This window comes from Fukomys damarensis, unplaced genomic scaffold (assembly GCF_012274545.1).
Source record: "Fukomys damarensis isolate Sample0158 unplaced genomic scaffold, DMR_v1.0_HiC HiC_scaffold_19, whole genome shotgun sequence".
NCBI lineage: Eukaryota > Metazoa > Chordata > Mammalia > Rodentia > Bathyergidae > Fukomys > Fukomys damarensis.
Genome location: NW_022900931.1, coordinates 22,784,682 through 22,800,560, shown reverse-complemented (window position 1 = coordinate 22,800,560; position 15,879 = coordinate 22,784,682). Strand labels below are relative to the sequence as shown.

Sequence of the window (15,879 nt, the reverse complement as noted above, 5' to 3'; positions counted from 1 at the left end):
AAAACTGAGTTATTAAAACCTTCCCATTATTTATCTCTGCAGTTAAGAATCACAGCACTGCAAAGAACTTGGGGTTCTAAACCTTTCCTTCCCATGGACTCCAACAGAAAAAAAACCCTATCATCTGGACAAAACATGGGACTTCAAGGCTACACAACTGACAGGATAGTGAGGGAGCCTTTGTAAGGATGACCAATAGTGAGACTCTCGAGGTAATCCCTCCTGTGTGCCCACACGGCTTGCCTCCCAGTTGAGGTAGAAAGTCCTTGGGGAAAGAGAGCAAGCGCCTAGGGGAACTTAAGTATTGAACAGGCATCTGCATGGACGGGGGCACCACAGGAGTTTGGACTCCAGCAGAGCCTACTTTCTAATACTATGCATTACCTTGAATGCTGCATGTGCAATCACCTCTCTGGGACAGAAAACTCATATATAATTTATGGATATGGATAAACATATCCATATCCAGACATGCCTTGACAACTGTTCAGCATATGACAGCACAATCTAACTATGTCATTTTCCTCTCCACCCACCACTGCCAACATGTTTGTGATCAAAATTTTGCACTGGAGAGGGGGTAAAATTAAGACATGTCATGTACACGTACCAGCTCCCCAGGATGAATATAATTATAGACTGCAAACATGTGCCAATAAAAATAAATAAATAAATAAGAAGCAGCTGCCTGGAAAAAAAAAAAAAAGCACTGATCCCTTCATGCTTAAATCAGGTATTTCCTGTCAGGTTTGGTCCTTAACTAGCCAGCTGCTTGGGGGAGGGGCAATGAGACAGCCCAGGGTCCGGTGCACCAAAACGCAGGCCAAATACTGATAAAATTGCACTTCACATTAGCCTCTTTACTTTGGAAGATTGTTCTACTGTGGTTACATCTGAACTTGCAAATGTAAATCTCAAGTGGAAAATTTTCAGTGAAGGGGAAAAGGATGATGCAGATCGCATAACGGTGGAAGTGATGGGACCTGAGATTTGAGCACCACATTTCATCAACTGAATTAAATTTAAGGAAAGGCCTCTTAACATGAGGACTACGTAACTTTCCTGGAAACCTATTTGGGGAAAGAAAGACCCAAAACCAGTCACAAGGTTGCTACTTCCTTGCCCCTTTCCTGTGGCACTAGGGTTGAACCTAGGGTTTTCACATGTGCAGGGCAAGCAATTCTACTACTGAGCTACACCTGCAGTTTCTTTTTATATTCAGACAGGGTCTTGCTAAATTGCCCAGACTGGCCTGGAATTTAAGATCCTCCTGCCTCAGCCTCCCAAGCAGCTGGGATCACCAGCATGCCAGCTCCATTCTTGAGACTACCTTTAATTCAGGCAAACCAGTTTTTCCTTTCCTTTGACTTAACCAGGAATGGTTTGACCTGTATAGTTATTCCCTGGGGGTGGGGTGGGGTGAGGATGAAGGTGAGTTTACTAAGAGCTTTCCTGCTAAGGAAGTGATTTTCACTTACCCATTTGACATTCTAAATTCTACCAATGCATAAAGCAGCTTTGCTTTTTTGTGTGTGTGTGGGGGGGGGATGAGACAGGGTCTCACTATGTAGTTGAGACTGACCTGGAACTCACTTTGTAGCCCAGGCTGGTCTCAATCTCACACCAATCCTCCTGCCTCAGCCTCCCAAGTGCTGGGATTACAGGAGTGCACCACCACGCCGGGCTTTTCCTCCTTAGAAGAGCAGTAAACTCACATGAGTGATGGGCCTGGGACTTCAGTACTCCCTGGTTTCACCAAAACTCACCCTCAGGGAAGCATTAACACATTGGACTCTACAACAGGAAGACCAAGGTTCATTTTATAAGCTAACTTGGGGGACAGGCAGGGGTGCTGTTCAAAGTCTACATCAGCACTCCCAAGTGCAGCAGTCTTCTCATTGTCCAGCACAGGGCTCCTCAGCGAGGAACTAGGCCACAGCCCTGCCCGACCCCATCTCTCTCCTAGGGCAGCATTTACTTGAGCTAAAATAAAGCTGTTTGTGGGTCAGGGATTTAGCTCAGTGGTTCTGCTGACTGCCTAGCAAGTGCAGTTTGACCCCCAATAACAACAACAACAAAAAAAAGCTGTTTACAATCTGCATCATGGCAAAACACACACATATACGATTTTAATTTCTTGCTGAAAAGAAATGACACTTTTATTTTTCCACTGTTTTATTATAAAAATCAACATTTCATGTTACAATTCAGCTTATTGTCATAATCAAAAGGATTTATACAAGGTATTTTTATACAGTTATAATTAAAGCACTTATTTTACAAAAAGGGGAAAGTGGAAAGGGGCTGACCAAATGTTGGCCATTATAATATAAATACATCCTTGCAAAGCACCATCGTACCAAAGTCGATGAACAGAAACACCAGTTGACTTTAAGATAGTGACAAAGATTAAAGCTTAAGAAAAAGTTTGAAAACATAAAGGATAAACATCTGAAAGCAGCACCAGATCCTTCACTTGCAAGTAAGGCTAGTTCAGTTTAAGCTTCATGGTATTCTCTTTCTCTCCAATTTTTAATAACCCAGATTCTTAACTTCATATAATACTGGATTGAATCTGACTTTTTCCTTTATATTCCTTTTAATACCCATATTTAGGGATTGATGTAAATAGACATATGTATCTCCACCAATTAGTATCTCTAACCCTTGATAGAGTGCATTAAAAAACAAAACAACCCAAGTGGACAGTTAAGCAAAAGTACATTGTTTCTAATTCTTTGGTGTTCACTTCTGGGAAAACTCTAGGTGGTGGTGGTAATACACTGGTTAATTAAGTCTGTATTCCACTTCTGAGTATAAGAAATCACTGAGTTTGTAATTCTTTCTATAAAGTCATAAAGATATTTTTCAGCAATAAAACTAAGAATGACTTAAGAATTCCTCATGAAAGAAAAAATGGTACATTTTACCTCAATAAAGCCTGAGATTTGATTCTAAGTCATTAAGATAAACCTATAAATCTACCTCCCCTTCCACTCAGATCCAGGCCTAATCTAATGAGATGAGATCAAGTCAAAGAGAAATACCCTGAGGATATGGACTCACAGGCCCATCATTTACTTTTTTAAAAAAAATTATATATGTACAATTTTTACGTCCCTGTCCAAAGTTCTTTACTCTAAAACTTTGAATTACAAAAGCCAAATTTTGAGACAGAATAATGACGCCATTGGAGAAGTCAGAAATCACACATAAGCTACCAGTACTTTCTCAAGTCAGAATTTCTCTTGGCCTATTTTAGGCTGGAGGTAAGGAAAGAACACCAAATAAAATTACATTTTTTGAGTTTAAGAAATTACAGGCACATTCCTGTAATCCTAGCACTCTGAGAGGCTGAGGCAGGTGAATCACAAGGCTGAGCAGCTTATTGACTTAGGAAGATCCTATCTCAAAGGTAAAAAAATGAGCTGCAAAGCCCTTGGATTCAATCTCCACAATTCTAAAACAAAAACCTGGTATGTTTTCAAAACTTGATTATAAACTTCTTTAGGACTCAGTCTACATCTATGCTTAGTACACAGTCGCATGTGTGGATCCCAATTATTAGCTAACCAACTAATATCCATACACCCATATCCGATTTCCAGACAAGCCATGCACTCCATACACACAGAAATAGGCAAGGCAAAATCATGACATATTTGGGGGTACGAAAAATTTAAAATTTTTGTTTCTCCATCTTGCAAAATAGGTGTAATTTTTACAACTTAAATACTGAGTGAGTTGCCCTTATACAAAGTATCAAGTTTAAGGTATTTTAAAATGATGAAAAAATAAAACCCTCAATTATATTAAAATTTTACTGTTCAAACAACCCTCCCCAGCCAGGTTATGTGGTACTGTATACCATAATCCTACCTCTCAGGAGACTGAGGCAGGAGAATTCCAAGTTTGAGGCCAGCCTAGGCTACATGATAAGTTTGAGGTCAGCTTGACCTATATAAAAAGGCTCTGTCTTGGGCTGGGGCTTTAGCTCAGTGGTTCCACCACCTGCTTCACAAGCACAAGGTCCCAAGTTCGATCCCCAGTACCACACACACACACACACACACACACACACACGCTCTCAAAATACAAAAAATTCCCCCTAAATTACTGGCCTACATTAGGTGAAGATGTACTTTAATTGAAGCCTTCATTTCTAATCTACTATCTTTTTTCTCAAACTTGTTAAAGGATCAAATTGTCTTTTGGTGGTGGATCACAACGTGTTTTTATATTAGAATTAAAATAAATATACCTTTTGGCTAAACAGACTTCTTTCAATATGTAGTACAGAAGAATGGCAGCAAGTGCCAAAGCCGTAACAGAATTTCATGGGAGAAAAATTAATACTGAGAACATACTATCCAATGACTCTATTTTTTCAATGTTAATGTGCCATTATCCGACAGTGTTTCTGCCAGCTTGAACCGCCAGTGGGAATGCAATGAGCTCAAAATAAAAGCCTCCATGCAAAAAGACATGAACTGTGGTCTCCTCCTGAACAGGCAGCAAATCCCTGGGCTCTGAGGCAGCAAGGTTGAGAACCCCAATTACAAAAGACCAATCCCAAAGAGCCTGCTGCAGTGCAGTGAGTGATATCAAAGTTCACTTCCCAGATAAGATTTCAGTATCAGTAAGTAGGCATACTTTTGAATAGTGAAGCTCATTATACACCAAGCTTATAATCTCTCTTCACTGTTTTCCTGACTTGTGTTCTTATGTTCATTTTTCCAATTAAAACTGTGTTTAGTAATCAAGATGTACTTTACTTAAGCGTAACTGTCCGTGTAACCTGAGGATCAATAACTCTTTCCCAAATTTGACAATCCTCTCATTAAAAGTATTATTATTATTATTATTTTGGTACCAGGGATTGAACTCAGATCCTTGAGCTTGCAAGGCAGGCAGCGGAAGCACTGAGCTAAAATCCCCAGCCCTACTCTCAGAAATATTAAGAATCAATCTCAACAATCCCAGAAAGAGGATACTGAGATTAAGCTGAACTGCCTTCAAATAATTTCAAACAAATTGGCACACAAATTAGTATTCTGCAAGAAGAGGCCATTGCCTTCGCAGTACAAGCACTTGGACTGAGATAAAACAAGGCGATATTCTTAATTCATTATAGTGCAAGGTTCCACATGGGAAGCACACCAGGTAAAGATGCATATTAAACATGTAAACATACAGAATTCTCGAATGCTCACTGATACCCAGTTATTGCTAACCTTCCATCCTCACTGAAATATCCACTGCCCATGTGTCACAGATCGGAAGGTCAATGTCCACTTTGCCTAGACCACAAGCACTTTGTTCCAGCAAAACGAAGCGGCAATGCTCCTCTGACTGAGATAAAAGACACTGATGGATCACCATTTGTGTATAGCAAAATCAAGTGCACCTGGCTCTTTTAAGTTGCCCCCCCAACATTCTGAGCATTAGTCTGAGACCGTATTTTTTCCTCTTTAAAAATGTTACTTACTTTTTCTAATTGCTTAAAAGGTTATTTCACCCCTGCCAAAATTCTGAACCCTTTGTTGATATTTGCGGGGAGCTCCGATTACCAGAGGCCTCACCAAGACAGAGTGGAGAGAGAGAGAGAGAAAGAACACTAACTCGCCGATATCTATTAATATAAAAGCACACCAGTTTGAAAAACACACTCAGTTGTAGCAGAGCAGTACTAGACACATGTAAAAAGCAGGAAGCTAGCTTCTGGCACGAAGGCAGAGCAGTGCTAAAATCATTCCACAGGTCAGCCCTGACAGCTGAAGATGTAGCAGCCCCAGTACCATACACAGCAGGCCAGGCAGGTTCCATAAGAGACTTCCGCTACGCCCTCCACCCAACTTCTGACAGCTGAGAAGTTAATGGTTTATCTTCTCATTTAATCCCCACTGTTAAATTTCTTAAATTATATTAATCCATAATGGGGTAAGAGAGAACACACATAAAAATATATGAGAATATTATAATAATAATTTGAAAACAATCTAACTTTCACAGTAAGTAACAGGAAGGTATTAAACTCGTGTCACACGTTAGAAGAGGTATGCATGTAGACATCGTTCTGAGAAAACCTGGTCTAAAGATCGTGACAATGTCACAAACAGTTAATATAGGAAAAGCTAATGGTAACACACATATACACACAAACACTTTTTAAATAGTCTCTAACCAGAACATAGTTAAATGCTTTACTCAAACATATATAAAAATGATTTTATATTGTGATATTATGTGTTGAAAGTACTGCAAGGATAAATGATTTAATTTACAACAAAAACATAATGGTTAGACTTGTAGATCTTAAAACACTGTCTATATGTGTTGTAAAAAGACATTATTTAGCACTAAATCTTGGATGTAAAGAGGATCAACAATATGGCTAACTTTTTATTATTAAGCAAAAACAGTGGTCAGATTGACGAGCTAAGCCTGCTGGGGAAGGGAGCTGGTAAAATATTAGAATAAAGCCCTAATTCCAAAAATCCCATTTAATCAACTCCTCAGATAAAAAGCTTGAATAAATCATGGTTTCAGGGGCAAAATGGCCTACAGCATTGTAGCGGGAGGCAGCAGTGTGGAAACACCTAGAAAAAAACTTTCCTTTGATAGCGGTGTGGGCTCTAAGGTAGGGACAGAGACACAGTGCTGCGGTGTACTAGACAGAGGAGCTCTCCTGCAATGGCAACACCCAGAATGGGTTTTGGTAGACTTATTTTCCGCAATAAAATGGTTGGATCCCTAAACAAAGCAAAGCCCTTTGTCCAATATTATTACTATTTTTTTTTCATGCTTTATCTTGGGTCTCAAAAATGTTAACTTCAAGGCTAGCTGGCTACTTCCAAGTAGGAATGGTTTGCTGCTCTGGGATAGACTTAATTTTTTCTTTTTCTTTAAAAAAATTTTTTTGGTATCAATACAGCCCAGACATTCCTGGTCAGTGATGCCTTTATAATTCCTGTTTCCTTTGTACTCAGTCACTTTACTGGGTTTAAGGCATGCTCTGTGTATTCAGTTTGCAAAAATAAAACTTAGTACAAATTTATTTTTTATACAAACTTTTATGGCACAAGCAGTAAATCTGCTGTTTTAAGAAAATATATAAATATCCTTTCTTCTGTACAAATATCTCCAGTATTCCCTACCCATTTTATAATTTTAACTGTACATGGTCTGCCTCATCCTTCTCTAATAGTTCCCTCCCCCCCTCCAGATCTCAACCAAATGTGTATTTACATTCTTCATGGTGGAGGCAGTCAGAGGAGGAGGGCCCCTCCTCAGGAGGAGTCTGTGCAGGGCGAGGGTGGTGGCGGGTAGAGGTGATGGGAATAGCTCCTCTCTGTGTATGGAGAAGGGGGGCAGCTTTCATAGTTCTCCTCTGCTGACAAGTACTGGCTCCGGGGCGTGGGTGGTGGGGGCACAGGTTCTGAGTCATAGTTCAAGTCACTGGTGTAGCCTTTGGCTGTGGCCCCCGAGGTCATTCTCCGGCTAGGAGCATAGTCACTGTCACAGACATCTGTGCTGCAGGGTGTGGTAGGGGGAGCAAAGTGCCGGTAGCTGTATGGCCTGTAACTGGAACAGGGAGAAAATAAAGAGAAACTTAGTTTTATAGAAAAATAACTATCAGAATTCAGAGATATTAGATGTAAATTTCACTTGAAAACTGAGCTTCTGCGATTGATATCTGTCCAGATCAAGAGGTAATCTTCAATGGCTGAGGAGGACAGAATATATTCTTGTGTTGGCAAAAGCAGAGGCTGGTGAAAATGGGTACGATGGGAAAACAGGCAACTCGATCTAGCCTGTGGATGTGCTCCTCCATCCTCAAGTTAAACTGTGTGACTGAGTTTAAACAGGGCTCTTCAAAGCTGTATTGGGCTGCAGCTGCAGCTCAGTGGTTAAGCATGTGCTTAGCATACATGAGGCCCTGGGTTTGATGCCCAGCATCTTATTGGGAAGGAAGGGAGGAAGGGAGGAAGGGAGGAAGGGAGGGAAAGAGGGAGAGAAGGAGGGTGGAAGGGAGGGAGGGAGGAAAGGAAGGTTTTTTTTGGGGGAGGGAGGGAGGGAGGAAGAAAGCAAGTTCTACTGGTCATCTTTAGAATTATATATTTTGTACTTAGTTTACAGAAGACTACTGATTTCACCTACTCAAACATGTTAGCATTCTTTAACTGATCATAATTTACCTGACAAATAATTTAATGATATCTAAAAACTTTATTTCTTATTTTAAAAGTCAAACACTGTACAATCGAGGCTGGGTTTCAGTAGACAGCCTACAGAGCCTAACTATCCCACTACTGTTAGGATCAGGAAAAGAAAACTTATTTGGAGAAACAGTTCTGATTCTTTCTGTAAAAACAGGTATAATGTCCTAAGAGCAGCTTTAACCGAACATCAAAATGATACATTTTAAATATTATAAAGGGCCAGGGAATTTTATAAATGATCTGTTGGTAAATCTGTAGCAAAACACTGAAAAGAATAATGTACTTGTGAAGATAAGAGCTGACATAAGTGCTGGCTTCTGTCTTTCCTACTTCTATTTCCAACTTCTTACACATTTTTATTCTGAGTACTTATTTCATATTTATCCCAACCAAAAGTTTATGCATAAGCTTTGTCACCAAACTGAAAGACTGTGAGAGAATGGACAAGAGCACAAAAACTGGTTGGATAATTCCCAAAATACCTGATGATACAGAGGAACGAGATAGTATCCCAGGACCCACACCATCTGTTACCACTCCACCTGACTTCAAAAGAAATGCCTGCCAGAGAGGGTAAGTTGTACGACCTGCCAAGCAGGTTCTCAGAAGCTTTTACTATCAGTAGCGACATGCTGTCTTAAGGATTTTTGTTTTATCTATTCACTCCAACAGGTGTCAAAGCCTTGGTGAAATTTCCTACTTCTATTTTTAAAGGGCAAATACTTCCATTTTCATGGAGTGGGGAAGTGAATGAACAAAATTCTTGAGACAGATCTAAATGATAAAGAATAAATAGAAAGTGGGCTTAATTTGAGATATAGGAAATGGTTAAATAACAATAATTTTAAGTGTGATTATGTTTATTTTGATCAAACATTTACTCATTTTGAATTCAAGTGTTTTTAAAATAAAATTTCAGATCTTTCCTTTTGCTTTTCAACTTTCAGACTTCTGCTGTTCTATTTGGCTTTATAGGACAAACTCTTGGCAGGGACAGCAACATTACAACAAATTGGAAAAACATTCCATTGAAAGTCAAGCCTATGTCACACAGTCTTATCTCAACTGAAAAGGGAGTTCTCAATGACACTCTAAACAGTTTCCACTGCATTTCCATTCATAAACGAGGTCAGAGAAGGTCAACTTGACTGAAATGCTAAGAATCACCCTTCAGGAAGATAACTTGCACTGAGGGTCACCCATAAACAGCAGTCTCTGTTTAAAGAGTACAAAGCTGTTGACTTTTGCTGACCTTTCAAATGAAGTGGAAGAGTACGGTGGACAAAATACTAACTGACCTGTCAACATGCTCCATAGACTCACAAATTGGGAGAAAGGTTTTCCCCTGCTGTGGCTTACAAATACAATTCATTTATTTTAGTTAGTCTTAATTTATTCCATGCACCTAAATAAGAAATCTTTCATCCCAGATCACTATAGCACATGTAAGCAAGGGCTGACCTTACATTTTTCTTGAATTCTCTCAGATTCTGCGCTCTTGGTACACCCTGCTGGATGAGAGCTCTCCAACTCTGTGAACCAGCCCATACCCGATATTTGGAGGGGGAAGGGAAGCACTGGGGATTGAATTCAGGGGCATTCTACAAATGAGCTACAATCCCAGCCCTTTTTATTTTTGACAGGGTCTTGCCAAATTGTCCAGCCAATCCTTGTACTTGAGATCATCCTACTTTAGTCTCAGAGTAGATCGGATTATGGGCCGGCACCACCAAATAGCACCAGTATTCCACCCTAGAGTATCAATCTTACTGAACACCAGCGGTAACTTATTTAGAATCAGTCACTTTGCTCAGTAAACTTTCTTCAGAACACTGCCAAAACCTGGACCCTGTTTCATTACTGTTTATGTTTTTTTTTTAAGACAGTCTCTCGCTAGGTGATTCAGGCCAGTCTTGAACTATGTAGCCCAGTCTCGCCTCAAACACAAACTCCTGCCTCAGACTCCCAGGTGCTGGGATTAGAGACTTGCGCCTACATACCTAGCTATTTCATTATTCTAAAAGCCAGTATTTATGACTTTTTAAAAAAAATGCCCTGAAAGAAAAATTGTCAGAGGGGCAATGTCAGCATTGCCGATATTCTCTCATCAGTGACCACCATCTTTTCCTTTTTTTTTTTTTGGGTACCAAGGATCAAACTGGCATCCTTGAGCTTGCAAAGCAGGAGCGGAACCACTAAACTAAATCCCCACATTTGACCATCAACTTTTGATTTGGAATTTATCAAGCCCAAAAGTAGAGTCCTTCCCTTTTTTGCCCCCTCCATATTGGGAGTTAAACCCATGATCTCATGTATGGTGGAAAAGCACTCTGCCACTGAGTCATACCCCCGCCCCCAGCCCTTTTTATTTTTTGAGTCAAGGTCTTACTAAACTGCCTACACTGGCCCTGAACTTGCTATCCTCATTTTTTTTTTTTTTTTGGTACTGGGGATCGAACTCAGGACGTTTTGCTTGTGGGGCAGGCAGTGGAACCACTGAGCTAAATCCCCAGCCCTGAACAGCCATCCTTCTGCCTGACTCTCTGCAAGCAGCTGGATTACTGGTGTGCACCACCACGCCACTTGCTTCTTCCTTGTAGTAAGCATTTCCACTTCCATTAAAAGAGGATGTGGTATATTACCTGTACGACCTGTGAGTGGACGGACTGTTTGAAGAATAACCAAATTCCATAGTGTAATGTGATCGCTCTGTGGCAGGGGATGGTGGTGGGTTCAAAATCTAAAAGGAAAAAGAATTCAAATATTAAAGTCACAATACTCAGAACCAGACAGAGACTTAATACATTCTTTCATCCTCTAGTCTTACTGTTTGTTCTCCAAGGATTATTAGCAAAATTCTCCTTTTCCAAAGGACTGACCTCAAACAGTACTTAAGGATTCTGGCTCCCTTTCTCTAAAATAATTTCATTATGGCTAAACAGCACAAAGTGATTAAAGAAAATCTATTATCTTCAAATCGCAAGTTTAGATGAGCTAGGATTTGTTGTTTTAAAATTATGTTCAGAGAAAAATGACTGATTTAGAAGATCTAGGTGCGCTTTTTAAGGAAATTAAGAAATGAAGGTTCTAAGTCTCTCAAGATGTACATGGGTCCATTTTTACTTGAAATGTGAAATCAATGCTGAGTGTTTTTAAATACACTTGTTATCTATATAGAGAGGGTGGTGGTTGTAAATCCTTTAAACTTTATTCCCAAATTCTGTATTAAAAAACTATTTCTACATTACCATCACCAAATACCCACACATTTAAATGAGATAATCTAAGACACTGTATTTTAGTATTCAGAGAAAAACAAAGGAAAACTGACTACTTACTGCAGGGAAGTAAGTGCCTTTGGTGCTTGAAGAACTGCTTGATGATGCGCCCGTGACATGTGCTCGATCATAAGGTGGTCCACTGCTTCCCCCCATAATACTGAGGGAGCTGATCATTGATTTACCTCGAGACATTCCTAACAGAAAGGGAATAAAAACTGAAGATGAGTGAGATCTATAAAAATGCATGGAGTAACTTTATGGTTTGTATCTAGATGTCCCCCAAAACCTCATGTGATCACAGGTGGGCTTTGGGCAGTGACTGTATGGTGAGGGCTTGACTCTCATCAGTGGACTAACACTGATGAGCTGACAGCTACAGGCAATGTTGCACAGTGAGGCCTAGTCATAAAGGGCAGGTCCCTGGGGGTGTGGCCTGGAAGAGTCTACCTCCCGCCTGCCTCCCTTGATTTCTCTGCTTCCTGCCACTATACCATGAGCTGTTTCTCCACTGTCAGCCACACTGTCTTGGAGCCTTGAAGCTGTGAGCCAGGACAGACCTTGGAGTTGTGGCTATCGGGTACTATTCTCAGTAAGTACAGTAACTAAGACAACACCAACAGTCTACTTAAAAACTCATGCCCTCTTTTCCTAATAACAACTGGAGATGGTTAAAGAAGAAAGAATTTCTAGAGAATGTTCTCTAGAAGTGAATGCTTCCACTGAGAGAGGGCCTAGAACAAGGCCGAGAAGAGTTCCCACCTTCTCCCTACAGTGAGAGGTTTTCAACAGCCTGGACAGAGCTGAAGGGAACAGGACTGCGAAGGGTGCAGGCTGGAAAACAGCGTGGCTTAAATAATAAGACTTATTCAAAAGGAAACAAAGCTATTTTTTAGGTCATAAAACAATATATGGATAGTACTTCTTTGCCTACTAAATGCAAATATTGCTGGAATCAAAACCACCAATGTTAAGAAATTCTATTTTTTCCAAGTAGCTTTCCAAATTTCACTTGCTGAAAATAGGTATGGCAACAGGAAACACTTTCAGCTGAAATTCGATGTCTGTTTACTTAAAAATTTTACTCAGCCTAAGTTCCTATTTTCATAAGTCTTTGGCCAGGCACCACTTCCTCTATTTTCATTAAAAGGAAAGCTTTTCACTAAGGGCACCAGGAAAACATTGAAAATAAAGCTATCCTTTCCCGGAGCAATGTGGCCTACTCAAGCATAGAATTTCTGTACACTGGGCTGTGACTACAGCAGCACTGCTGTCCACTGTCACCTCTTTAAGTCAGGAGAAAATGATAATGTGTCTTTCTCTTCTATCACTCAGTTCCAAATTTTTGCCTGCTGAAGGGAGGCTTACCCTGGCCTACTTTTAGTCCTGGCCTCAAAAGGATTAGAGTTCTCTGGTTGTGAACCTGTAATCTTTTAAAACTCAATCTCGTTTGAATCAACTCTAAGTAGCATTCTGTGCCTGTAATAGAAATGTAGTAGTTTTGCCAGAAACTGAAACTTGATGGGTCAGTCTTAACTCACCTGGAAGAGACCCTGACAGAGAACTCGGGTGTGGCACATAACCCAGGGGGACAGATGCTGGTCCATGAACCACATAGTCATTGGTCATAGTTTCCCCATCTCCCTTCATGCGTGGACACAACATCCTCTGGCAGATAAAGTATATGGTTCCAGACACAAAAATGGTGACAATTACTCCAATTACTGAACCAACTGTATTGGTGGCCTGTGGTGCTGGCTCTTCAGTTGGATCTAAAATGAGAGACGCTGCGTTGTTATCTAATGGAAAAATAACAATACATTCAAAATAGCAACAGAAAAGATGCCAAGCTATAAACTTAAAATAACTTGTAAACAGAAAAACCCACAAAAATTTGTAAACATAATTTTTTTAATAGTGCATACACACTGTGCCCCAAAGTAAATGTGATCATTAGGAATCAAAATGACCTACCAACATCCTAGGAACTGTAGTTGTAAATTAATAGGAACAAAGATGGCAAATACAGATTTAAACACCATAAACTCATTTATGGATAAAATCTACTTCATTCTGCATATTAAAAAAATCAAAGTTATTTTGGAAGTTAAAGGATATTTTTAGGTCAGAAGAAATCAACCAAGAAACATTATCAAGTATTTCACATGGAATGGTGGAGAAGCCAAAAAAGCAGCTCTGAGTACCTGCTTGATTTCAGATTTAAGCGGTAACATTTAGGCCCAGGGAAGGAAAATTAGAAACTACAGATGAGCCTGAGGTCCCATGTGCTGCTGCCTTCAGCCTGTCTGCATGCCAAGAGCAAGGACTTGCAGAGAAAGCCAGGCCACTAGAGGAGGGTGCTGCCCAGGACAACCACCATCCCTAGATCCCAAAGCTACTTGAGCCTTGAAGAAGCAGAGGGTGCACAATACCAGAAGTAGAAGGAGAGAACAAGCAGGCTTATCAAATACAGACCATTAACCTTTCCTCAGAAGGAAAATTCTTCCATTCCAACTACTTAACTTAGATCTCACAATTGCAAATCCTTTTTAAAAAGCCTCTCTCTGCTTCTTCTTACCTCCAATCTCCAGCTGAACTCACCTATGATATATTATAACAAATAATCTATCAGAAACAAGTAAAAATGATAGCACTGTTACATAATGTATGGGGTAATCACTAACAAATTTAGTATGTGGAATGAGGCAGACTCTCTTGCTACCAATATTCCATGTTTTTTTATTCCTTTTTAGTGCTCTGGCTTCCTTTCCAAGCTTGAAGAACGAACGGTTTACAAGGCAAGAAGATCATGAATTTGTGGCCAGCTTAAACTACATAGTGAGACCTTATCTCAAAAAAACAGAATGAAAGACAGAAGGAAGGGAAAAGGAACAGTTTATATTTACTACCACTCATTCCAAGACTCTGGGTCATACCTTAACTCACTGAATTCAAGATCCTATCCTCACCCACAGCACTGAAACCGCTCTAACAAAAGTCTATGGTCTCAGAATTGCAACATTCAATAAACTCTTCATCTCACCGACCTCTTTACATATTCAATGGTGCTCGCTCCTGTTTTCTTATCAAAAACATGTGTTCAATAGCCTTCTAAGACATGAGTCTCTCCGTTGTATGATTTTGATTATTATTCTTTCTCTGCTTCCTTTTTTTGGGCTTCATTCTCTTCTGTCATTTCCCTGGGTTCATACTGACTATCTACTATTTTCCTCTTCTATTTATTCTCCTGAGAGATTTCATCTATTGCCACAGCTTTAACTATCACTGATAAATCGAAGAGCGCTAAATCTCTTTTCTGAGCCACAATTCCGTAAGATCAACAACTTCTTACCAGCTACAACAAAATAGTGCATGGGAATTTCTAATGCAAAATATTCCACACTGAGGTCATCATTACTGCCAACTGCCATTTTCCCCAGATTCCAGAAGTAGATCATAAATAAATGAAATATTCCAGTGGACAGTAAAGAATGATGGAATCCATGGCAAACCCTAAAGTGCATGCCTGCCTAAAGGCAACTGAATTAAATCAGAAGCAAAAATAAACTGACAGAAAACATCACCCTTGCTACATGTCTTAGTAACTCTGTTCACTCAGTGAGATATCTGTGGATCAACCTAAATTTATCAGCCAAATCTAATCCTTTTCATTTATGAAATTACTCTGACTCTATTCCTTCTTTTACCACCATCATTCCTCCTTTTGAGTGAGATCTTCATCATCTTCTGCCCAAATCATAATAGCCTAAGCACTTTTAAATTACAGACTACAAGTCATTAGTAGATGGTGAAAACAATTCAATGTTACAACTAGTATTTCAAGAAAAATAAATTAAGTAGAAAACATCACGATACAATCTACATCATTTGGGTAAATACTGTTGCGTCCCTTTGGGTCTTTACGCATGCATCCACATCTTTACATTCCTCTTGATGTGGTCCAAAGAACTCTGAAAACAACCAGTCTAACAGATTTCCACACGTATAACCTTACCACTGCCAATACATCTGCCCCATAGCGTTTGCATCTATCCTTTCTTAAAATTGTTGCTGACTCCATTGCGAATGGAATGCTGCCTAGGCTTTTTAGAAGCAAAGCAAAGTCCTCTAATATCTTACCTATGATCTTACAATATTATTATTTCTTGTTGACACCCCTTAACATATAGCTTATGTTTTGGCAGTCCCCCCTACATGCAGTTTCCCAAAGATGCCTGGTTTCACTCCTTTCTGCTTTTGAACAGGATAGTCCTTCTGCCTGGAATGCAATTTCTCCTCTTACTTGAACAATGAACACTTTCATTCATCAAGATTCAACCTAAAGTAGCATTTTTTTCTTTTTCTTTTTCTTTTTTTTT

The 15,879-nt window shown here is 39.7% G+C and overlaps 2 protein-coding genes across 2 annotated transcripts in view; one reads left to right on the top strand and one right to left on the bottom strand.

Moving 5' to 3' along the window:
* Bcl2l14 (BCL2 like 14) overlaps nucleotides 1–8,664 on the top strand; it is a 48,022-nt gene extending 39,358 nt beyond the window's left edge. Inside the window, exon 7 of the transcript XR_784190.2 lies at nucleotides 8,619–8,664. The gene's annotated coding sequence lies outside the window, so the exon portion shown is untranslated. The remainder of the gene's footprint in view (nucleotides 1–8,618) is intronic.
* Nucleotides 6,905–15,879, bottom strand: part of Lrp6 (LDL receptor related protein 6) — a 70,251-nt gene continuing 61,276 nt past the window's right edge. Inside the window, exons 18-21 of the mRNA XM_010643552.2 lie at nucleotides 13,042–13,272; nucleotides 11,561–11,697; nucleotides 10,865–10,962; nucleotides 6,905–7,584 (exon numbers count right to left, since the gene is read on the bottom strand). Of these exons, the coding sequence (XP_010641854.1) occupies nucleotides 7,290–7,584; nucleotides 10,865–10,962; nucleotides 11,561–11,697; nucleotides 13,042–13,272 (761 nt within the window). The 3' untranslated portion in view covers nucleotides 6,905–7,289. The remainder of the gene's footprint in view (nucleotides 7,585–10,864; nucleotides 10,963–11,560; nucleotides 11,698–13,041; nucleotides 13,273–15,879) is intronic.